Here is a 26,533-nt window from a genome sequence, read left to right on the forward strand (position 1 = left end):
GTTCTAAAGTGGGTTCATGATATTTCGCATGATTATACCCCTGTCTAACGTAATTGGGATATCGTCGTGAGTTTATGTTACGTTGTATGTGTTGTGCTCATAATCGATTAAAATGACCAAGAAAACGTTAGAAACGAAAGCACGAGCATCGACCATTGTAGACGGCGATACGGCTCACTACCTATCAGGTTGGTCTAACAGAAAGCTCCGTGAGCGTGGGTAGGTACTTAGATTATCTTATTATGGATGTACCATTGACTACCCTATTGGGATGTAGTCGTGAGTTTATGTTATGTAAACAAAGCACGAGTTGGGAAAGCAATGGTGTAAAATGGGAAATGTCACGCATTTCAGCGAACTTATTACAAACAAAACAAAATCGACATCAACAATCACCAAACTTACCAAACAAAATGAATATTGAGTACGGAAAAAGGAAAGTTTTATACCAGACTATCAATCACACAATTTGGGGAGCTCTTGGAGAGATGTTTCTTTCAGACTATTGTTAGCGCCCTTGGAAATTGATGTGTTTTTTGGCATATGATAGGAATTGGAATGCTTAAGGGTAGTATAATTCACCGCTACCGCACACAAACACAGTGGACTTTATAAAAATTGATCTGAGTGGAAGGGAAAGACCAAAAAGAGCTTGCATGGAACAAATTTAAGAGAATGCGAACGTGTCTTATAAAGAAGTCAAAGAATTGGCTTTAGATGGAGAAGAATGAAGAATACTACACCGACAAGAGCGTGGCTCTTAAATTAATGATCATGATGAAATTGTTTTGCCAATGCATTCTTCCAGTGACACCATTTGGTGAACAGAAGAAACACTTACTTATTAGTAACATAGCAACGGCCTGCGTGGTCCAGTGGTTGAGCGTTGTGCTCACGATCCAGAAGTCCCGGGTTCGAATTCCGGTGGGGACAAATCACAAATATCACTTTGTGATCCCTAGTTTGTTAAGGACATTACAGGCTGATCACCTGATTGTCCAAAAGTAAGATGTTCCGAGCTTCGGAAGGCGGTTAATCCGTTGGTCCCGGTTCATCATCATCAATTTAAGAGCCACACTCTTGTCGGTGCAGCATTTTTTCCTTGCTACTTTTTTAGGGAAAAATAGGGCAGTGGTTTCCCGGTTACTACTTACTAATGTAAGTATGTAGCCTTTACATGAGCCATGTCAGGGGCCTTTCGCGGTTCAGTAATAACCCTGACACCAGGGTTGATGAGGTTGGTATACCTTTGGTTATAGGAGATATTAAAATATAATTTATTTTAACAGACTCCCAATAATATTTTAAAAAAATAGTAGTTATATTAGTTTCAGTAAAAAAAGTTCGATGAATAATATGAATAATGAATGGAACCTATTTTGCTTTTATTTTATACCTCAACATTTAAAGCTGAAGTACCGTATAAAATATGTATTGTAGCATCCGTTATTACGGCAGAATATGATAGCAAAAAATACTTATAGGAGTAAACTATTTTTGAATTTTATATTCTAAAAACAATCAGCTGCTTTTCCCGGATGTCTTTTTTAACATGATGAATAGATAAATATATGAACCTGAACCTTATGGACTTCGTATCAACCGTGGCCGCAAGTTTTCTTTCAGCTTGTGGCTCTGTCCATCCTATTAGGGATTAATGTTTATCAACAAATGATGTGTTTCTCTACGATATTACGGGCGTGTCTTTATGTATGTATGTAATATGTGTATACTAAATATTATGCAGGACGATTAGTTCCTAGAATTAGAAATCGGCCTCTGTGGTCCAGTGGTTGAGTGTTGGGCTCACAATCCGGAGATCCCGGGTTCGAACCCCGGTGGGGACACATCACAAAAATCACTTTGTGATCCCTAGTTTGGTTAGAACATTACAGGCTGGTCATCTGATGGTCCGAAAGTAAGATGATTCGTGCTTCGGAAGACACGTTAAGCCGTTGGTCCCGGTTACTACTTACTGATTTAAGTGAGTAATCGTAACATGAGCTATGTCAGAGGCCTTTGGCGGCTCAATAATAACCCTGACACCAGGGTTGCTGAGGTTGGTAATCCACCTCAAAACTCACTCGATAGAAGAAGAAGTGATTATAAATATAATCAATGTTTTACATTGGCGCAATGGCGCGGGCAAAATACAGAAGCCAGTGTTGTGACGTTCAGCATGTGATGTATTAGTCGAGATTAGTCCGATCGATTATTTTCTATCTAACACTAATTCAATAGAACTTATACTAGATTTAATTACTTACCAAGTTTTCATAAAATGTCAAAGCACAGTATGAAGTTAATTTTGTCGGCTTCAGAGCAGCAGTTAAGTAGGTACATTGTATTTTCAAAACTTTTCGTAATTCTTATTAAAATAAAAAACGTAGTCCTTTATAAACTATTTCTCCCGTTCTGTATGCAAGGAGTGGAATAAAACGCAGATTCGACTCGTAAAAGTACAATAACTGCATTTTATAGCGGCCTCTCGTATAAAAGTTTTCAACTTTACGCTCACTACACATATATCTACATACACAGGGTGTTACTGACACCGTACTGAATACTAAGGGGTACGATTTATCTTATGATTCTGAGTTCACATCAAGTGGAATTTTCCGACGCAATAGTATGTAATTGAACATAATTTAAAACACACAAAAAGTCATGCATTTAGCGACGGAAAATTCCACTCGATATTAACTTAGAATCATCCCCCTTAGCATTCGTTACTGTGTCACTAACACCCTGTATACATACATTCAAAATTTATTCATAGTACAGAGGTAGGAATTGAGCCAAGGAATGGCTTTCGAACCACGTCTCTCGTGCATGGGAAGATGAATGCATGAATTTTGAGTATGTTTGCGAAACGGAATTTTTAGGAATAGGTAATTTATTTTATTGATAGTCAGGTGGAGGAAAAAGTAGTATATTATATTATTTCTTCTAGTAACCACTGAAATAATTTGGAAGCCGATCTGTGAATTTTACCACCGAACATGTAAATAAGTCGACTTACGTTACGCTATATTATGATTAATATAGCACACACACATAACTGTTCTGTATTTACGGATATAGGTACTAATCAAGTAACATTCAATATAGAATTGAAGAAAAATATTAGGTACCTACCTAATACCTGTGCCTTCTATAAGTTTCTTTTGATAGCTTTCACCCACCTATAGGTAGGTGTAGGTACTATAAATATATTTCCTACAAATGGGTTAAAAAAAAAAGGGTTAAAATGGCCACATGGAAGCAAATAATCCAAAAAAGCAATTTGCGTATATTTGTGTGTGACTTTTATAAAAGTAAGTGCGCAAAGCAAACAAATGTCAAATTGCTATATTGTTTTTTAGATGAATTGCTTCGATGTGGCCATTTTCACCACCCAGAGCTACATGTCAGAAGACAACGTGTATGGGGTTGAAAAATGTCGCAATGAAGCAATTCATGTCAAAAAAGCATTATTGTTTTTTTAGATGAATTGCTCCGATGTGGCCATTATAACCCCCTGTTTTTAATTATTGCACTTGTCGCAACTACCAGGTAAGATCCTCCAATTCTATTAAAACTAACCAAACTCCCTGTTTCTAATTTAAACCTGGACACGACCTCGATATTCGAAAACGTAATACCTAAGCACCGACTACGTAATCCGCAGACACCAACTCAGCAGATTCAGCCAAAGTAAGATTAATTGAATTAGCTTCGATTCGCCTGGTGAACTGCACTGCGCACCAGATACAGTAGACTAGAACGAGGAAAGGGCGGAACTTGGGATGCGAGATGTCCTATCCTGGCGTTTCGAGACAATGCGCCTTCATTTGTGAGCTTTCGTGAATACATATATGACGTGTTTGCGAGTTCACCAATAATTATAGGTACTAACCACCTACTGTTATTTACATAATTACTGTTCCAGTTTTGAATAACAGGAATGATTGCGGGTTGTCTTTTTTTTGTGGTCACTCATCCTATAACCGGCCTTTTCGAAAGTTGCTTAACTTCAACAATTGCAGACCGAGCGCGTTTACCGCTGCGCCACCGAGCTCCTCACAATATCTTTACAATATCCAACATAATTCAAACTTTCCAAATTCACACCCCATTTCTCAACGCGAAATGTCTTGCAATCAATACGGCGAAAATCCAATAGCAGGATAGAAGCAAAAACAAATATCAAACAGCATGCTATCCAATATACGGAAAAACGATCCCTCCCAGCATTTTCATCAACCCTTCACAGACATTCCATTTGGATAAGAGCCCAAATATCTCATTCCAACAGCATTACCCTAACAAGACCATCACGGTTCGTAGGAAATTTCGGTACCTACTCTATCCGGAACCGCAAGCTTGGCATCAGAGTGAGACTTCAACTCCAATTAATGATCTTGAGGTCCGACCACAGACTGCAAATCCGGCAAATGAATTGATTCCCAACTAAATTCAGCTGCGCTAAAACTTTTGGGACACACAGACGGTTTTTGGAACGAACTTGTCGGATTAGTTAACGTGCACATGGCTTAGGAAATGGTATCGACTTAAATGGAAATCCTCTTTACTTATTTCGATGGAAAAAAGACGTAAATAGGTAAGTTTGTTTCTCTGTGGTATGAGCGTAAGACGAAAATCTTGATCATTCTTAGTATACGTACTCAAATAAATAAGATAAAGGCGACGTAAAAGAAAAAATATCTTAAAAAATATTTTGTTCTTTTGTTACAGGTATTTCGACGAAAAGCTTTACCCGTCCATACTACTCGTAATATCGTAAATTTATATGAAAATAAATCACTCTTGTCTCACAATTTGTTTGTATATCATACGTAACATACGACATCAATATTGATCTATCTATCTTATATGTAACATGCAAATTTCTCAGCTTTTGTAATTAGTTTTTAATCCGCCTTGCACTAAGCTGATATAAAACTTGTCAGCGGTTTAATCGTCGTATAATTCTCGATGTCGCGCGGCAGCGGAGTTGATCAACATAATTTGAAGCTCGTCACACTAGCCGAGGGACCTTCCCATTGGGTCATGACTTGGTAATCTTTGGCATACACTTGAGTACTTCACCAAGACAAATTCTCGACATTTCGATCAGAATATTTAAATTGTTCTTTTCGTCAATATCCCACTGATAATTATTTTCCTTTTAAAAAAGTGTTATTAACAAAACATAAGCATTTTGTTGGTCAGAAAAACAAAATAACAGGATTTCTAAGAAAAAGGAGATAAAATGTGATAGGTAAGAAATCCCCTCCGGTTGATTGATGGGACACCTATGCCCAGCAGTGGATCTTATATATAGTGTTTATGTTTGTTAATTGTAAGAGGGCCAGCGAGGGCCTGTATTGGGACCTCAAAATATAATGAAGAAGAAGGCTTACTACAAATTCTCTTCTATTTACATAAACCTGAATACATACGTTTTAATATTTTCCAACTTCCATCTAGATAAATAAAAGTAAATATTCAACCTGAAAGCCCTGTCCGGTCGTAAGATTTAATTTAAGAAAAACATTTTCCCAAAGAAAAAAAGGTCAAGAATTTTTTACAGGGCAAATCCCCTTTTAACTCAGTCTAAGATTAGTTAGCTAATTTCTTAAAAGCGTTCGCTTTTTACGGATTTAATGGAGTACCGGATTATTTGTCTCTATCTTGACATAATTTATCTGGTCGAATTAAGAAAGGGAAATCTCTCCAAGGAAAAATGTTCGGCAATAAAAGAAGAAGAAAGATCTTTTTTCTTTTAAATTGAAGGATGAATAAAGGGAATCGTTGTGACAATACGTAATGGTGGATTTGAAATGGGATACGAGCAATAATTGGGTCGGATCGGTGATCAAGTAGAAAGACCGTTGTCATTTCCTTTAAAGCACTTGTTCGTTGTACAAAAAGAACCATGTACCTATTTGCCATGTATCTCGATGTGTAATACATTTTAGTAGACAGTGTCTGATAAAAACATTTTCGGGTTTTGTTATTCACAGGTCCAGACGCCTTTTACCAACATGTAACTTCATATAGCGCAACAGTGTTATGTGATTTTTGTATTGACTCTTTTGCATCGTTTGGCATAGTCAATCTTAGGTCCATAATTGTCGAAACTGGTGAGAGGTTAACACTAGGTCACAAATATACAAAGCTCGTCACGTGACGAAGGCATAATCCTCGTAGACTTTACGGAATTCCAAACAATGATATGCAAACTGTGTGTAGAAATGCACTAATATACACGTCTAAAAAGTCATATAAACGTCACTAATACAAACGTCTGGGCTTTTTGGCGGGAAACAGGAACGGGACAGTTGCTTTCTTCATTGAATCTAAATAATTAATACGAAGTGGTGTTTTGTGGTTAATGATCGCATTAAGTTAGTCGGAAGACATTCGCGAGTGTTATTATATCGGAGTATTCAATGAACAAAGTGTATCTGCCTATTTTCGCTTCGTGCCAGGAAGCCGCTTCATAACTCGAAAGTTTATGCGGACTTTTGAGTTAATTCGTTTGGGGTTCGGAGTAGGAGTCTACTCCGAGGGTGGGGGCTTAGGTTTCATCATCATCACCTTTCATCATTTCATTAATCATCAAGAAAAGAAATACGTAAGACATGGCTGTATGGTCATAGTTCCCCTTGCCTTACTTTTCGGGGAAAACCAAGACAAAGACAAGGCAAACGTCTGTGTAGAAATGCACCTTGTTTCGAAGCCCTGTGGCTTGAGACGCAAAACATTAAAGCTGTTACTTGATGATATTATAGTAGGGTAATGTGATGGAACGGCCGTAATTGTATTTCAACTAAAACTTGCCGCATGTTCGGTCAGCAATAACTCAACTAATTTGAGATGAGCACAGAGCCATTAGCTTAGTGCTCGCCTTTCTGCTCGAGACACACGAGCAGCGTAGTTTGATAAACATTGGAATACTTTGCATGCCGCGATCAGGAGTGGAGGCCTGGTGAGCTGTAACGCAGTCTGCCACAACTGAACATTTAGTTAATAGTTTTATATTTGCCATTGTCATCTACTTACTTATATTGTCATATTTCCTTATGTTGAGTTGTGGTGCGAAATAAAGATTTTTATTATTATTATTACTTATACAGGGTGTTAAAAAGGCCGCCTACTTGATCGTGCTAAAAACTTTTTCTTGTCGGAAGTTTCAATGTAAAACGAACAACGCAAGTAGCCGCTAAAATACGTATATATACATTTGCATTGGTAGTTTTAAATAATTTGTCATTTTTTTGGGATCCACTTGATATCAACCACTCAGAACCATGATCTGAATCATCCCCCCCAAACTTCATCACGGTGTCACTAACAACATAATTATTTTATCTTTCCAAGTAGTAAACGCTATTTGAGGCTAGCCATCTCAACTCAAAGTCATCAAGATGTTTGGCAAGCCGATCCCTTGGGAGGTGTAAGTCAATTATCTTGGCGTAGTCTTAGATAGACGTCTATGGTTCAAGGCCCATATGAAACGTGTGCGTGATCACGCTGCATTTGTAATGGGCCGTGTTCATTGTTTCCTTAAAGTCGTAAGACCGAATGTCCCTTTAAAATCCAAACCCCATTGTTTAACTATTGTGTCTGGAAATCTCGGCCTTACGAGGTTAACAAGCGTAGCAAATTATCCCTTAGGAATAAGGTGATCCAGACGACCTGCATCCATCCGATCATGACCTATGCAGGGGTCGTTTATGCTCAGGCGAGTCCCTCTCAAATCCACCGCTTACATGTGATACAAAATCGTTTCACGCGGAAAGCCACGGGAGCTCCGTGGTTCCTTCGCAATGAAAATCTGCAAATTGACCTAGGTCTCCTAACAATTGCCAAATCGCTTAAACTAGCTTCAAATCTTTTTTTCGATTCTACTCCACACCATCCACAGCCTGGTCGTTGTGGCTTCCGAATACGTCCCGCTTAAGGACGGTACTGAGAAGTATTCGCATCCGATAGACGTAATATACGATCCCGACGACCTAATACCTCTAGCCATAGAGGTAGCCAGTCAGCTCGCGACAACAAACACTTCAGAACCCCGATACCGACCCCGCCGGCGTAGTCGACGATTTCCCTCATTCAGCGCTTATCGCTATCGACCCGCTAGGGTCGATTAATTGTTTCAAAATATTATCATCTCAGACGACACTCTGAGCCGAGGATGCCGCCCAACTGCACCCTCAGGACAGTTGCCTTAAATTTTGTACCGGTTGAGAGACCTCAGCGCTTCCTATTGTCTGACCAAGTAGTTAATGTTATTTGCGTCAAAACTGAGGCTAGTCACCCAAGTAGTCTTGTTAATAAGGTTCACTAATAACCCAAACATTTTATATTATTTAATTTATTAGTGCTGAAGGAGTAGCCAAGTTGCACTTGTTGTATAGCAGTTTCTCTGGCCGTACATACCATTATCACCATTATTTGCACACATAATAATTCATAAGATAGTTATCGGAGCCTAAAAGCACTTTAGCCGGATTGCGAATCCGCCATATTTGCATGATGACGTCACACTCCAACCCCGTGTAATTGGTTTCCGGAAGTGACGCCATGGAGTGGATTTTAAAATTGAAAATGGAATTTCCGCTGAGGACGATAATTTAATATTTCTATAATCGCACTGAAAAAGAGTTGGAATATCGCATACGTTTTGGTTATACCTGACCTTTTTGTGCACTCGTTTTCGCGTGAATGATGGGTTCGTCGGGTTCTATATTCCCAAATTGTTTCGGTGAAGTGTGTGTACCTACACTTCACCGAAACAATTTCAACGGGAGAATAATTCTTAGCAATAATGACATTAGTTTTCTTCGCTTAAGTAGGCAAACTACTAGTTTTTTTTTCTTCTCGCAACACGACCGTGCTCACCTATCATCGCCGATTGTGTAAAGGGGGTATTCTTCTTCTTTTATCGTGTGGGTTGTGAGTTGTGAGGTGGATTTTGGCCGCCAAAGGCCCCTGACATGGCTCATGTAACGACTACATACTTACATCGGTAAGTAGTAACCAGGACCAACGGCTTAACATGCCTTCCGAAGCACGGATCATCTTACTTTCGGACAATCAGGTGATCAGCCTGTAATGTCCTAACCAAACTAGGGATCACACAGTGATTTTCGAACCTGGGGCATCCGGATCGTGAGCCCAACGCTCAACTACTGGACCACGGAGGCCGTTAATGACATTAGTTAGAGACCTTTGCGTATTTTGCATAAACCCTACCATATTGGCTCGTATCTTTCCTTAACATACCACCCAAGCTTTATTTCCATGAGAATATTAACACAACACAGTAAGAGTGTGTTGCCACATCTATTTTGTTAAAATTGTTCATAAAAAATGTTAATAGTTTATATTTTATATAGTTTATATAGTTTAGTATTAATATACTTTGTTTTCATTTACGGTGAATTCTGTGTACGCATGTAATTGGCAAGCATATTTTATATACCAAGTCTTTCTATTTATAATGCTGTCTGTAAAAGTTTCATAATATGTATTACTGTATGTGTACCTAAATAAATAAATAAATAAAATTGAATTACAAGGACCAATGCTGGAATATAACCAGACTAAGTTACTTTAATAAAATAGCAACGTAATACATCGATAAACTATACAATAATTTCCCGAAACCGAACGACAAAGACCTTTCTTAATAGGTACAACAAAACCTAATTCGGTCAATCCGAATCAGTGTTGGGCCCTATTCCATTTGTATTCTCTGACGTACTGGTCATCCCAAAGGGCGAAGGGGGTGTGCGTACCGGATTCACAACTTCGCCCCAATTAATGAGCCGATTACACTAAATTAGGCCTGAGCCGACTGGCCAATTTTAGCGGAGGTCTGGCCAATTTAGACCGAAGCCTGTAGATCGTCATTAGTGACGTATTGACGAAGATTTAAACCGGGGATTGGACATTATTTATGGTTATATAACATATTTAAATTGGGCTTGTGGAGTTGAGAATAATGTTGGGATTAATAACTGCGGTATTAATGGTCATTGCAATGTAAATTAGGCTGTCCCTGTGTGCTTGTCAACGTGTGTGTATAGTTTTCTATTGAAATGCAAAATTTAGGACGTAGTCATAGGTGAATCTTTGAACACCAGAAGTTACCGTAAAAGTAAACTACATACATAAATTGTAACTTGATATTTGCAAAAAGGCATCTCCAAATTGGTGAATGTACGATTTTTTGTTAAAGTGTCTATCATCTCAGGCCTTTACATCGATGATTTTAACAGAGTTTTTATGACAGCTTTTAAAATGGCTATAAATTCCAAATTCCTATGCGAGAGCGGCAGCGGATGCGCCACACTCAGACGGTGGCCTGAGAGGAGTTTCGCATCCTCAGGCGAGAGCCCTGAGCGCTCCATAGTTATTGACGTCTGAGGCACACTTACAATAAGTCACGTCAACGCAGTACGGGAATCAGAAAGGAACTTACCTGCAAATTGACATAAGGCGCATCAGCCAGTACAGTGGGAACTATGAATCCTCCTTCTCCCGTTGACATGTCAATATCCTGGCTGTAGATGTCAGTTTTGTCGTCATACAGCTTCACACGAACCCGAACCCGCTTCTCGGTGCTCATTGCTTCTACCTGTGGGCAACAAAGGGTTAAGTCACTAGGGGCTTTAGCCAAGATTACTACAATCGACAGTAACAGTGATAAAAATGTATGGGATTGATACCTATGAGGTGACACAAGGTGACAAGTCCATTGAGAATAAATTATCAATGGAAATGCCCCTGAATTCGTATTCTACTCATGTAAAATAGAAAGTCGCTGCTAAATTAAGCATTAAGGTCACATGGGCATTGATACACACAAATGGAGTAGTCAGAGGTTCATCCGTCGCAAGATGGACCTAAGTAACCACGCCTCACCGAGCTTTCAGTTCGACCAACGTGACAGGTCGCCGTAAATACTTGTACGCGAGAATGGTCGAGCCAACTGTTTTACTATGGGTGCAATCCTTCTTCTTTACATCGCCGTATCTTTTTTATAAACAAGATAAAAAAAATCTTTGGGACCTACTTGGAATGTTTTTCGCTTTCTTATGTTTATCCTTGTCTGACATTCAGAACCGTCCTTTGCTAGAGCGAGATAAAGAGTAAGAGAGCGACCGCGCTCGATTCCACCATGCGGTCTCTGCTAGTCTACAACTGGGGACTAGCCTTATTACCAAGGATACAAAGTGTACGTATAGAGCTAAAGTTACTAAGTAGCTTAGTTTTAAATCTGATGTTTTATATATTATTATTGTCCTTATTAATAAACAATATATTTTTTTTCTAAAAGACGGACATATAAAAAAGCACGTCGTGCAAAAACTCTTCGTTAGGTCGTCTCTGCAATTTATTATACTGTACCATTGCCAAAACTAGAAAGAATAATATAGACGTCCCCTAAAACGTAATAAATAATTCATTCGGGACGTGACGAGAAAGGAACGATACTTCGCGAAGATAATTTAAATGTCACATTTTAAAATTAATGACCGTTTACTTTGGAGAATAGCTTTACTGAGTTTCTTCTTTTTGTCTTCCGAAACCGTTTAGGGATGGCATTCTTGATTTGCTACATTATGCTCTTGCGAAAGATGGAATTAGGTACGTAACGGTGAAAATAAAAGTTTTTTTTTTGCTAGCTTCTAAAAACGGTCCAAACATACAAGAAATCTTAATAGTGACCTGGTTACTAGAGAATCATAATAATAATATAACAAAGGTATCAATTTCATCTCAGTATTTTACCTAAATAAACTTTCTAATTCATAAACTTTTAAGGCGTTAATAATTTATTGAAGCAATACTTATTTATGATAATTCTAAATGAATAAATAGGATATATAACAACGCAGTCAAATTAGATACATTTTTCTAAACTTTTTAAGAAGTTTGTATGAAAGTACAACGTGATGTCGTCATTGGTAACTATGATGAAACGTTGAACTTAATACTTAAATAATCATGTTCTTAATTCAAATTCATAAATAAGTTAAAAAGAAAACAAAATCAAATCAAATAAACTTTATTGTACTAAATACAAAAAATAAATTATGTTTATAAGTAAAAATATTAGCTTTTTAAAATTTACCTCTATCCAGTCATCTACCCAATTATCTGCGTCGTATCCACGTTAGCACTAACCACTCGAATGTTCTCCCGGATAAGACTCTTTTCAAAATGTTCTAGCGGTCGTTGTGTGAGCTAACGAGTCCTCGTTTGTTGTTCTCCTTCTTAGTCCCAACGTTTCGATATCTGACCAAAAGCTTTTGCAGAGAATTGGGGTGGAGTAATTGCCAACTTATTTTTATTATCAATATGTATAGACTTTATACACACACACACACACACACACACACACACACACACACACACACACACACACACACACACACACACACACACACACACACACACACACACACACACACACACACACACACACACACACACACACACACACACACACACACACACACACACACACACACACACACACACACACACACACACACACACACACACACACACACACACACACACACACACACACACACACACACACACACACACACACACACACACACACACACACACACACACACACACACACACACACACACACACACACACACACACACACACACACACACACACACACACACACACACACACACACACACACACACACACACACACACACACACACACACACACACACACACACACACACACACACACACACACACACACACACACACACACACACACACACACACACACACACACACACACACACACACACACACACACACACACACACACACACACACACACACACACACACACACACACACACACACACACACACACACACACACACACACACACACACACACACACACACACACACACACACACACACACACACACACACACACACACACACACACACACACACACACACAACCACACACACACACACACACACACACACACACACACACACACACACACACACACACACACACACACACACACACACACACACACACACACACACACACACACACACACACACACACACACACACACACACACACACACACACACACACACACACACACACACACACACACACACACACACACACACACACACACACACACACACACACACACACACACACACACACACACACACACACACACACACACACACACACACACACACACACACACACACACACACACACACACACACACACACACACACACACACACACACACACACACACACACACACACACACACACACACACACACACACACACACACACACACACACACACACACACACACACACACACACACACACACACACACACACACACACACACACACACACACACACACACACACACACACACACACACACACACACACACACACACACACACACACACACACACACACACACACACACACACACACACACACACACACACACACACACACACACACACACACACACACACACACACACACACACACACACACACACACACACACACACACACACACACACACACACACACACACACACACACACACACACACACACACACACACACACACACACACACACACACACACACACACACACACACACACACACACACACACACACACACACACACACACACACACACACACACACACACACACACACACACACACACACACACACACACACACACACACACACACACACACACACACACACACACACACACACACACACACACACACACACACACACACACACACACACACACACACACACACACACACACACACACACACACACACACACACACACACACACACACACACACACACACACACACACACACACACACACACACACACACACACACACACACACACACACACACACACACACACACACACACACACACACACACACACACACACGCTTCTGTAAAAACCGGATCTGTCAAATCTGTGGAGGACACATAGTAGCCATAACTTACACAATAGTATATTGTTAGAAACTAAGTATAGTATAAAGCGTTTCGAAATGGTGATCAAGCGGTTTCAAGATGCATAAATCTAAGGTCAAAGTGACTTTACGAACTAAACTAGAGACTTAAGACTCAAGACGTTTAATTATACATAGTTGTAGTATTTTACGGCGCCATGTCAGCAGGTTTGGACTCAAGCCAGAGGCCAGACCTCACTTAACTGTTAAGTGAGAGTTAAGTTCCTCGTTTCTATCTGTAACTCGGATCTTAGAAGCTTATTTGAATCACCGCATGCGGCGCCGCGCGGGGAATTCAAACACATAGTGATGTATGAGAGCGTTATACGAGCGTACGGGCCTGTCCACATCACCACGGCACGACGTCGTCGCCGTGGAACGGTGCGGTGCCGTGGCGCGGCACGTTGCCGTAACGTGGGAATTTACGTTGCCGTACCGTAAAAATGTACCTCACGACACCGCAAAGTTACACGTTGCAGTGCCTTGTAAACTTTCGGTACATTCTTCACCAAATAAATAACAGTCTCGTTGTAGATATGGACCGCACAAAACGTATTCTGCTTCTGTTGTGTGTGTAACTTTGCGGTGTCGTGAGGTACATTTTTACGGTACGGCAACGTAAATTCCCACGTTACGGCAACGTGCCGCGCCACGGCACCGCACCGTTCCACGGCGACGACGTCGTGCCGTGGTGATGTGGACAGGCCCTACGGCAGATCTATTTCGTTTAGGGAGGCAAACTAGTTTTTTTTTTTACTTTGCAGAGGGTCTTCTCGCAACACGGCCATACTCGCCTGTCATTGCCGATTGTGTAAAAGGGGTATTCTTCTTCTATCGTGTGGTTTGTGAGTTGTGAGGTGGATTTTGAGCCGCCAAAGGCCCCTGACATGGCTCATGTAATGATTACTTATTTACATCAGTAAGTAGTAACCGTGACCAACGGCTTAACGTGCCTTCCTAAACACGGATCATTTTACTTTCGGTCAATCAGGTGATCAGCCTGTAATTCACTAACCAAACTAAGGATCACGAAGTGATTTTTGTGATATGTCTCCACCGGGATTCGAACCCGGGACCTCCGGATCGTGAGCCCATCGCTCAACGACTGGACCTGAGAAGGGGTATTAAATGCTATTAAAAGCCTTTACACTAATCAGTTACAATTAATATATAGTTTATATACAGGTATATATCTAACGCAAAAATGTATACAGAAAAAAAAGCAATAGGTAGCAGGTATGTGCAAACCGGGAAGCGAACGACTGTCGTAATATCGTTCCCATTTATAACTTGAATCTGCAGAATTGTAAGTTGGAGCCTTATGCAAATCTTGGCACATCGTATTATGGTTCAGTGAGGTTTAATTTGATTTTCGTTTATTACTACCGTGCAAATGAAGTATTGAAGGAAAGTCTTTCAACTAGGTATGTATAGGTAACTTATAACAGTTGTAATAAGTATAATATTACAAGATTGTCTCTAATACCGACTGTTACTCCTATACCTACACCACCATTGATAATAGTAGTAGGTATAGTTATAAACCCGACCCGGCCCCAGGGGGGACTTGTCTCTGACTTGTCTTGTCTGCCCACTGGGGCAATTCCAATACGGCGCGTCCTTGCCGCGGGGGTGGACGCCTCTTAGGTACTTCAGTAGACCGGAGTGAGATGGTGACTGAGTTCGAATAGGGACCCAGAGCAAATGGGTATAACGTAGAACTCTTGCCCAGGGATACGGGTCAAGACCTCAATGGTTGCAGAGGCGGAGATGGAACCCATCAGTACGGCAATGCAGCATGGAAGGGGGAAGTCACAGTGTCTGTAACCTGGAACCTGACAGAGGCCGGCAGTAACTGTCACTACTATTCAGAGGCAGTGGACAGGAGTTCTAATACTGCTTCGAAATAGGCTACTCTAGGTGCCAACCACTCGCGTCAGTACTGCGGGGCGGAAGGCAAGAGGGAAACCACTGCCCTAGTAAAAAAAAAGTAGCATGAAAATTGGTACACCGAGAAGAGAGTGGCTCTTAAATTAATGATGATGAATGTAGTAAGTATATTACTCATAGAAACCTACTCAAAAATTGAATTTAAGTTATTTTAATTTTAGCCCAAAATTATAAATGGAAACGATAGTACTATTAAATTACTTTTTAAAACAAATAAAATGAAAACCTGTTCAAAAGCGCAAAGTATTTTTTTTTTTCAATCCACACGAACATTCAAGAGTGTTCCAACGGTTTTTATTCCATCCCACCAGTTCTTCTAATGACTCGTAAAACTTTTCAAATAGAAAAAAAAATCGTGAAAAAGTTGGAAACGAGCGGTTGAAGATGGAAATCACTTCAAATGGAAAGGTTGGAGAGGTCTATAGACCTAGATAGTGATGCCTATCGATGGGCTACTATCGATAGATAAAAAAGCAATAGTATCGATAGCGCATTTGGATCAATACTATCGTTACATAGCGATACTAATGATACTATCCATAGTATCAAGAACATAGTATCAAGCAAGAACTTACTTGCAATACATCCATAGTATTGGTTCTGTCTGATTATTATTAAAAGTCAAGGTCAATTTACATATTCATAGGGGTTCGTGTGACAGAAAACTATTAGCTTTTTTTTGTGTGGCTAATGTGTCTATGTGTGTGAGTGCGTGTTGTGTGTAGCTAGCTATTAGCTAATAATTTTGGCCTAATATAAATAAGAGCAAGGTTTCGCCAATATAATATGACAAGCTGCTACTATTTTTAGTAGCCTGTTGCAAGAACTTTCGATAGTATCAATACACAGCAATACTATCGATAGTCCTTGAAATAGTTTGTTTTATACTTCTGAAAAGTACCTACTCTTGCTTCGGTACTTCATAAGACATTATCCAACACTCACCCTTCCAACAAACGGCAGTCCAGGCTTGTAACGCCGGCGCATGCTGTCAGCAAACCGTAGCTCCACGTAATGCTGTTCAGCTGCCGGCGCAGCTGACGCCGAGCTGCCGGCGTTAGCTCCAACACTGACGTCAACCCTGGCGGAACTACCTCCACAACGCGCTTCGATACGCCAAGTCCCAGTTTGGGCGCCATTAGCCAACACCGCGCTGAGTTTTCTGACTCCTGTAAAAGAAATAAAAAAGTTTAATCCATGAATGCCTATCCGGACGCGTGGCTTACCACGAGAGGCTGCAGCCATCTCACGGGTTCGAATCTCGGCTCGGGCTAAACCTCTGAATTCGACTTTGTCAGTTTGAAATCACGTTTGGATCACAACTTGATATCACGTGATTTGCAGGATTTAATCAAATATCCCTATTATATGGGACTTAAAAATAGCTGGCGATGTCTGGCTATATATTATACAACTCTGTCTACCTCTATAGAGACTCAAGCGTGATGTTTTTTTTATTTTTTAAGTTTAATCTTCTTTTGTGCAGGTTGGGAAGTCCATTAACAACCTCGCCAATACTGGTGACAAGGTTGAAAAGTTCCAATGAAAATACGCACCGAATTATTCTAATGACGTCATCAGAATTTTTGAAAATAACGATACAAAAACCATAGAGTAGAAGACGAGAAAGAGACAGTATCGCAGTATGTAGAGTAAAAAAGTCGTGATGAAATAGGCGTGAAATTATGTATGTGTGTGAGTTTATGCACGTAGGTACGTAACGGATCGTACATGTACGCCTTTAACTTAACGAACCCGAACTTTACGTCCGGAACGGAAATTTTTGTCCGGTTATGACATGTAACTTTAAGAGGGTCTTCTAACGTAATTAATCACAACACAACCTTGCCCTACCCGGCTCACGACGGTGACAACCCTGTGACGTAACACGAATGTGATATTAATTTGTATCACGCTTGTTCCTGTTTGGGGTTAAGTAGTTTCACCATACACTCTTAAATAAATAATAAACATAAAAAGAAGGATGTTAGTGACACCGTACCGAATACTGAGGGGGATGATTCAGCTCATAACTCTGAGTTAATCATCATCATCAATTTAAGAGCTACGCTCTTGTCGGTGCAGCATTTTCCATGCTACTTTTTTAGGAAAAAATAGGGCAGTAGTTTCCCTCTTGCCTTCGGCCCCGCAGTACTTTGTCTGACGCAAGTGGGATGGCGTCCAGAGTAGTCTATTACAAAGCCATACTAGGACTCTTGTCCTCCGCCTTTGAATAGCCTCCGCCTCCGCCTCCGCGTCTGAGTTAATATCAAGTGAAAATTCTCTCATGAAAATGAGTGCTTTTGTTTAATTATTTCCAGTTCTATACTTTTGCGACGCGAAATTCCACTTGAAATTAACTCAGAATCCTGAGCTGAATCATCCCCCTCAGTATGCGGTACGGTGTCACTAACATCCTATATATCTAATGACGTTGAAAGAAAAATGTTTAGCTTTGTCGCTAGGGCCTACGTTTTCCTAGTTTTGTTTTTCTGTTGGTAGTTTTGGCACTTTAAGGGCAGTATCTTCCTTAGACACCATGGTAGCGGCACCATTGGCACCACCAACAAAATAAAAAAAGATAAGTTAAGAACAGAACAGGCAAGGTGTTTATACAACTGCAAACATGTTTTGTTAGTGGGGAGCGCTGGTTGCACCACGGTGGTATTCTAGTTTGATAGGGCCCTAATCAATAATTGATAGACATAACCTACCTAGTTAGTCTTGATATAAGTTACAAAATGTTACGGCAGGAGTAACAATGACAAACGGAAAAAAAAAGCCTTTTAAAATCAAAAGGGATGCAAAATCAAGGAAAGTTAAGCCAGAAGCAAAATTTAACATTTTCTAACTCAAAAGGTAATATTATCCTAAGGAAAAATATATTCCTGTATTCTGCTTTAGCAAGCATTACTATGCATGAGGAGTTATGGAGCCCCCTAACTTTTGCGTTGCAAACTTTTTGCGATTACTTTGATATTCTTTTTTAAGTGCTCTTTCTTAACCTTCAGGTCAACTGAGGTCAAATAATTGAAACTTTCGGACAGATTTCCAATTAGAGTGCCTCGTTAGTAAAGTAATACAATATTTAAAGTCATCACTCAGTGGTTTTTTACCAACCGTATTTTGAAGAACTTAGAATCATAATACTGTCTAAAAAAAGGGTTTTCAATCACTAAAAGTCTATACAAATAGGTTTAAAATTTTCAGTCAACTGCGTTTTTTGATTGAAATTCTATTGAATTAGGGACTCGTTTTAGATTACAAGTGAAAAAGAGAGAGATAAAAGACTTAATGTGTAAATAAGTCTAAAGAAATAACATTATCAGAGAGTACTTATAATAATTTATTTGATATACCTACGTATATAAGCTGAATACAAATATTTTATTTCAGTTTGTTTTTGGACGTGATTTATTGTCATGGAATAGAAGAAATATATAATATATTAAACAAAAACTTTACAAAAAAGGTTATTATAAAGTTAGTGATTATTTAGAAGATATGAATGCATGGGATTAACTGTCTGAGAACTGATATTAGGCAGCTAAATTACTCAATTGTATATCAATATTTTATGTTTATTTTTTTTAAAAGAACGTCTAGGGCCCTGTGCCGAGGTTTTTCTTGCAGCTTCTTTTCCCCGGCTATACAGGTTGTGAGAAGCTGCAGTAGTTTTAGGCGGATGAGACGTTCGTTATGTAAAAATTGACGATTCAAAGTGTAACTATGTTACCTACTGAATAAAGATATTTTTGAATTTTGAATTTTGAATATAAAGGTGCCTCTTTCATCTATTCTGTGCTCATTATACTTGCATGGAATCAGTTTACATGCCAACACTAAGCATGCCAACCCTAAGCCCTAATATCTGTGGCTAGATTTCTGTTTTGATGTAACATATTGCTGCAAATGCCCATTAACATAACATAACAAATTTGTTGCACACACAGGAAATGCAAAATACAAAAAAAAAAGAAAAACAGAAAGAAAGCAATAAGCGGCCTTATTGCTAAGTAGCAATCTGTTTCAGGCAACCTAACCAACTTTCAACCTTCCATTTAGTACTTGGCTTGCATCAAACTTCTATTTAAACTGGGCGTAAGCACTTGCTCGGAGGATAATTCGATTCCCATCGGCTTCCCTTTAGGAATTTATCAATATGTGTATCTGTTATGTATTTTGTACGCTACACACATAGAGATGTCTATGATAATGTTTCCCAATGCGTCTACATACAGGGTGTTAGTGACATCGTAACGGAAACTTTGAGGGATGACTCAGGCCATGATTATGCGTTGATATCAAGTGGAATTTTCCATCGCAAAAGTATGGAACGGAAAATAAATTAAAAAAACTCACAAAATAACAAATTTTCATGAATTTTCCGGCGGCAAATTCCGCTTGATATCAACTCAGAATCATGGTCCGAAACATCCCTCTCAGTATCGTTACGGTGTCACTAACACCCATACCTACTTGTACGGGTGTGAGTGACATCGTAACGAATACTGGGGTGGATGATTTAGCTCATTATTCAGATTTAATATCAAGTGGAATTTTCGATCGCAATAAGCAATAAAAAGTAAAGAATTGAAAATAATTTAAAAAAAAAACCTTAAAAATACATGAATTTTGCGACGGAAAATTCCACTTGATACTAACTCAGAATCATGATCTGAATCATCCCCCTAAGTATTCGTTACAATGTCACTAACACCATGTATAGGTATACATGGATACAACGGATAGTATCCGTCTATATATCATCGGCAATGTACCTACACATCGTACAAAGCTCCTTTGGGATATTAACAATAGCGAACACGATATGGATATTATAGATAATACAATCTGGTCCTTTGACAGATTACATTACAATGTGTATTCAAGTTACCTTAATAGACAGGTTAGATACACGAATGAAGAATCGCTAGATTGTAATAATCCATACTAACATTATGAATGTGAAAGTGTGTGTATCTGTTTGTTTGACCGTCTTTCGGGCAAAACGGAGCGACAAATTGGGTTCTATGCAGCTTAAAACACAATATGGGACTGAAAAAAAATTCATGAATTTTGAGATAGGAAATTCCACTTGATATCAACTCAGAATCGTGGTCTGAATCATCCCTCATAGTTTTCGTTACGATGTCACTTACACCCTGTATAGCTACCAAACAAAATATATTTTTCCGAGTCTGTTACCTACTTTACTTAAAGCAAAACTGTTACCAGAAAACGCGACAACGTTCCGGATTTAAAAGCATGGGTAGGGTATTGAGAACGCATCAAGAAAAGCTCACTTGATCCTTTTCTAAGGTAAAAGAATTTCCATGTCGCGACGCTACAACATCCCTTGATAAATCGCTACCGATGACATGGGAAATATTTTAACATATCCCCCTTTTAAAAGTCATGCACATTACGGATCCATTATTATTTTAGTTGCTTAAAAGGGTCTTAAGGCCTCGAAGTCTTATTGCAACTCAATAAGGTGTAGAAGAAAAAAAAGTTTTATCTTTTTCATATACTTGCACATTCATATATTATATACATACATGTAGGCATTTATTATTCACAATTACATCGTTTCGTTACATACCTATTTAGTTTTTATTAGGTATCCGTATGAATGTGGCATGACATGTGTTACAATTAGTTACAAATTAACCTTTAATAAGGCTGGTCTTCTCTTCGATTTGCCATAGAGGCAGCCAATCAGCTCGCGACACCAAACACTTCAGGACCCCGATACCGACCCCGCCGGCGTGGTCGACGATTTCCCTCATTCAGCGCTTATCGCTATCGACCCACTAGGGACGATTAATTCTTTCAAATATTTTTCCTCTCAGACGACGCCCTGAGCCGAGGTTCGCGCCCAACTGGGCACCCTCAGGCCTGTTGTCTTAAACGTTGTACCGGGTGAGAGCCTTCAGCGCTCCCCATTTGTCCGGCCAAGTAGTTAATGCCATCTGCGGCAAATCTACAATAAGTCACGACAAAAAAAAAAAAAAATCTCTTCGATTTGGAAGGTCATACGCATTTGTTTCTGTAAAAAACAGGATTTGTCAAATCTTTAAATTAGGTAAGCAGATCCTGTGGAAAAAGTTAAGTAGGTAGGGTACATATTTCCCAATGTTTTATGTCAACTTAGAATGAGAGACAAATGCTTATTATATAAGTACTTAATATTATCGTTTTATCAGATAAACCTCCACCACCCCTCAGCGTAAGAAAAAACTCGATGAAATCCACATGCAACGTAAGTTCTTTATCAGATATTTTCGTAAGCATATTTCTCTCACGTAGTAGCCAATAGTCTTGATAGTATTTGTCAGTTATAAGTCAATCATCCGCGGCCCAAAGCCAATCTATCAGAATTTGACACGGGTTACCACAGGATATGACACGGAAAGGCTTTCAGAGAAACTCTAAAGGCTTTGAAATAAAACTGCAAGTTCTTTTATAGTGTATTGAAGTGGAAAATATATTTCCGTCAGCGTTTCTGATTGAACTTTGATGTTTAAGACGACGCGATCACGTCTTTCGCGTGGCGAGGTTTCTACAACGAAGGCTCTCGACCGATTTTTGTCATACAGTTTTTTATAGAACTTTGACAATCTAATTTTCGATTTCGTTTTGATTCCAAAAAAAATTGTTATTTTAGTCATTTGTCGATTAATTTACGTTCACTCAGCTGATAGCTGCATCTGTGATGACTAAAGTTTACACAACTGCTCCAACACCGCCTTAAACAAACGCGACTTCTGGCGGTCAACTACCAATCTCTGTCTGATGACGGGAAGCTTGCTTACACCAAGCTATCTGCTAATTTATGTTGTCAATATGAACTATACCGCAAAGTCCTGGCTTAAAGCCCATATTTGAATGATATTTTATTCGTCGGGTGGCAGAGTCGTCTAAGTAAACTAATAAAATGACCTTTATAATAAAATTAAGCTTGGTACTTTTTTAATGACATTAAATTCTACTTTAAGTTTGGTATAAGATTGTATTAGAAGTACTTAATCAATTTCGTTTATTTTCTGCATAGAATAATTACAATTACAGGGCTCTAATACAATACATTGATAAGATTCTATTTTGGTTTAAAACTACTTGACTTTTTCTTCACGACCATTTTCTAAAAGATAACTTATCCAACCACAATGTAGTCAAATTGCCAATGCCAAGTCATCAAAACTCTATTGCAAGAACCCCTTGGTAACAATTAACTCCAAAGAAGAGGGGAACGGATTATAAGTTACCGTTACTTCACAATTAGAAAGGGATTGTTATGAACTGCACCAGAATCTCAACTCGGATTAACACAGATTATGTGTAATATTAGGAGAAACTAGCAATCCCTTGTAATACTGAGAATCCATCTTAAAAGAGAAGAAGGCCGTGGTAGTACAGTAAGAAGAACGTTTGACTCTCACTGCGAGGTCGCAGGTCCGAATCCCAGCACAGACTAAAACCAATGATGTTCAAATTTGTTTTCGAATTCATATGGATCATATAAATAATTATAAGGTGCTCAACGGTGAGAATAAAAACCTTGAAGAAAACCACATTTCCCGAGAAATGCGTTTCGAAATTATGTGACCCAACCTGTATTAAGCTGGTTTTCCCTTCAGGTTGGAATGTCAAAGAGGCAATCGCTTCTGTAGAAAACCAGACCTGTCAAGTCTTCAGGTTAAGCAAGTGGACCATGTGACAAATGGGATAAAAGTAGTCTTGAAAGAGAAGGACTGTGAAACAAAAGGATAGAATTTTCGGTGGAAACCTCAAAGTGATATATTTTTACGGAGAATGTATGGAAATATTAATGACAAAACGTCAAAATAAAAATAACATAAATTTTTGGTCACCGAATTATATTTCTTACACTATTTTATACTCTATCTTTGACCTACTTGTCTGACTTAAATTGGTGTGATAGGAAGTTTAATGTAATTTTAGTAAGTATCTGAACAGAAATCGCAGCAGAGGCAGATCCATAAAAGATGGAAACTCTGTTGAGCACGAAACTGCTGGCAAAACTTTCGAACTTTTTCTTGTAATTCGAAATTACAGGTATGTTGAGCATTCTATACGTACAGTTTTCCAATATCGTTTGCCAGTAACTGTACCTGCATTGCTTAGCAATATACAGTTAAATTTAAATAATAGGAGCATTGTACTCAAGTTACTTCACAATCAGAAGGGGTCTGTTTCGAACTAGACTTTAGTAGGATTTACCCAGTTTGATAGTAGTAGAACAACAAGTGAAACGAATTGCTTGGGGTATGGACATTTCTTTTTATAAAAAAAGGATAAAAATGTAGTTAAATTTTCACAACAAACATACATACATACATAAACTCACGCCTATTTTCCACCGGGGTAAGCAGAGACTATAGAATTCCATTTGCTTCGATCCTGACACACTTCTCTTGCTTCCTCCACATTCATCAATCGCTTCATACACGCACGCCGGTTCAGAGTAGAACGTACTAAACCTTTTCTAAGGAGATCTCCAATTTGGTCAATATAAGTCCTTCTAGGTTCTCCACTGCCAGCCCTACCAACAACATTCCTTTATATACCGCTTTCGCAATTCTATTATCCTTCATCCGCTCTACGTGTCCAAACCAACCTAACATTCCCTTCTCAATCTTAGTCACTATATCGTCTTTAAATTTTCACAAAATAATACTTAATTCTTTACGTGTTATGATGTATTATATAACAACATAAAACTTAAGCTCAAGATTATATCCCAAATGGGGTAGCCAGAAGAACAATCGCAAGATAAACACAAACCTCACCGATCTTTCTGTTATACCAACGTGATAGGTAGTGACTAGTGAGCCGTATCGCCGTCTATTAATGGTCGTGCAAACTGTGTATATTGTGGTGTATTAACAATGTTATAGTCAAAGATCGTAGCTTCCTCACTCCTAAGTTTGACTAGTTAGTCCTGGTAACAAGTCTTAGTCAAAGTCCAAACGAATTACCTGTTTCGGCGATCGACTACCGAATTTAGGTTCTTCTTGGATTGACTAAAGAATAGGTACATCAGGTAAAAGCCGAAATAGGAATCTATTTCGGGGTTACGAGTATTCGGATGGCGTTGGCCAAACCTAGTTATGACAAGTCAAAACCGTGAACTAGCTGAGTATTGTGAGTTTGACTGTAACATAATGTACACGTTGTTAGTGAAATATTAACGGCAAAACTAATGGGTATGATTCAGACCATGATTCTAACTTAATACAGGGTGTTAGTGACATCGTAACGAAAACTTTGAGGGATGATTCAGGCCATGATTCTGAGTTGATATCAAGTGGAATTTTCCGTCGCAAAAGTATGGAACGGAAAAAAATTTAAATAAGCTCTAAAATTTTCATGACATCTCCGACAGGAAATTCCACTTGATATCGACTCAGAATCATGGTTTGAATCATCCCCTTCAGTATTCGTTACATTGTCACTAACACCCATATCTACTTTTATGGCTACTGTATGTACTTGTATGGGGTGTAAGTGACATCGTAACGAATACTGAGAGGGATGATTCAGCTGATTATTCTGAGTTAATATCAAGTGGAATTTTCCATCGCAAAAGTATAGAATTGAAAATAATTTAAAAAACTAAAAAAATAACAGAATTTTGCGACGGAAAATTCTACTTGATATTAACTCAGAATCATGGTCTGAATCATCCTTCTGAGTATTCGTTACGATGTCACTAACATCCTGTATAAAGTGGAATTTGTTCGTCGCCAAGTTCATTCATAATTTTTAGTTTTTTGCGATGGAAAATCACACTTGATATTAACTCAGGGTAATGAGCAGAATCATCCCTCTCAGTAGTCACTTACACCCGGTACTAGTACGTACAGGTAGCCATATAAGTGCGTATGGGTGTTAGTAACACCGTAACGAATACTGAGGGGGATCATTCATCCATGACTCTGAGTTGATATCCAGTGGGATTTTCTGTGTGGAAAATTCATGAAAATGTAAGTGTTTTTTTTTATTATTTTCAGGTGTTCCATACTTTTGCGCCGGAAAATCTCACTTGATATGAACTCAGAATAAGGGTCTGAATCATCCCTGAAAGTTTTCTTTACGATGTCACTAACATCCTGTAGATATTAGATTTGTAGCTTGTCATTAGTTACATCTTATTTACGAACGCAATCATCGTGAAGCTCGTTAAAATGAACAACCCGATCTATGGCTTCCATTCTAAACCAATGCTTTTGTAAGTGGAACATTCTCTCCTATAAACAGTTACCCTCTGAATTGCACAAATATGTTCTCATTGAACAAAGAACAATTAACTTCCACGAAGAAGAAACCAGTAATACTAGTAACTTCGCAATTAGAACCGAATGGTTCGGAACTGATCGCAAGTACGATTTACACAGATTGGTTGTGTTGAGATCAGTTGAAGCGATTTCTAAGTGTTCTTGCTATT

The 26,533-nt window shown here is 39.0% G+C and overlaps 1 protein-coding gene across 1 annotated transcript in view; it reads right to left on the bottom strand.

Annotated features, from left to right (window-relative positions):
• LOC126370370 (C3 and PZP-like alpha-2-macroglobulin domain-containing protein 8) overlaps positions 1 to 26,533 on the bottom strand; it is a 170,867-nt gene that overhangs the window by 72,524 nt on the left and 71,810 nt on the right. The window contains exons 6-7 of the mRNA XM_050015208.1: positions 17,005 to 17,228; positions 10,481 to 10,636 (exon numbers count right to left, since the gene is read on the bottom strand). Of these exons, the coding sequence (XP_049871165.1) occupies positions 10,481 to 10,636; positions 17,005 to 17,228 (380 nt within the window). The remainder of the gene's footprint in view (positions 1 to 10,480; positions 10,637 to 17,004; positions 17,229 to 26,533) is intronic.

The sequence above is a fragment of the Pectinophora gossypiella genome, chromosome 10, assembly GCF_024362695.1.
Source record: "Pectinophora gossypiella chromosome 10, ilPecGoss1.1, whole genome shotgun sequence".
In the NCBI taxonomy this organism is placed as follows: domain Eukaryota; kingdom Metazoa; phylum Arthropoda; class Insecta; order Lepidoptera; family Gelechiidae; genus Pectinophora; species Pectinophora gossypiella.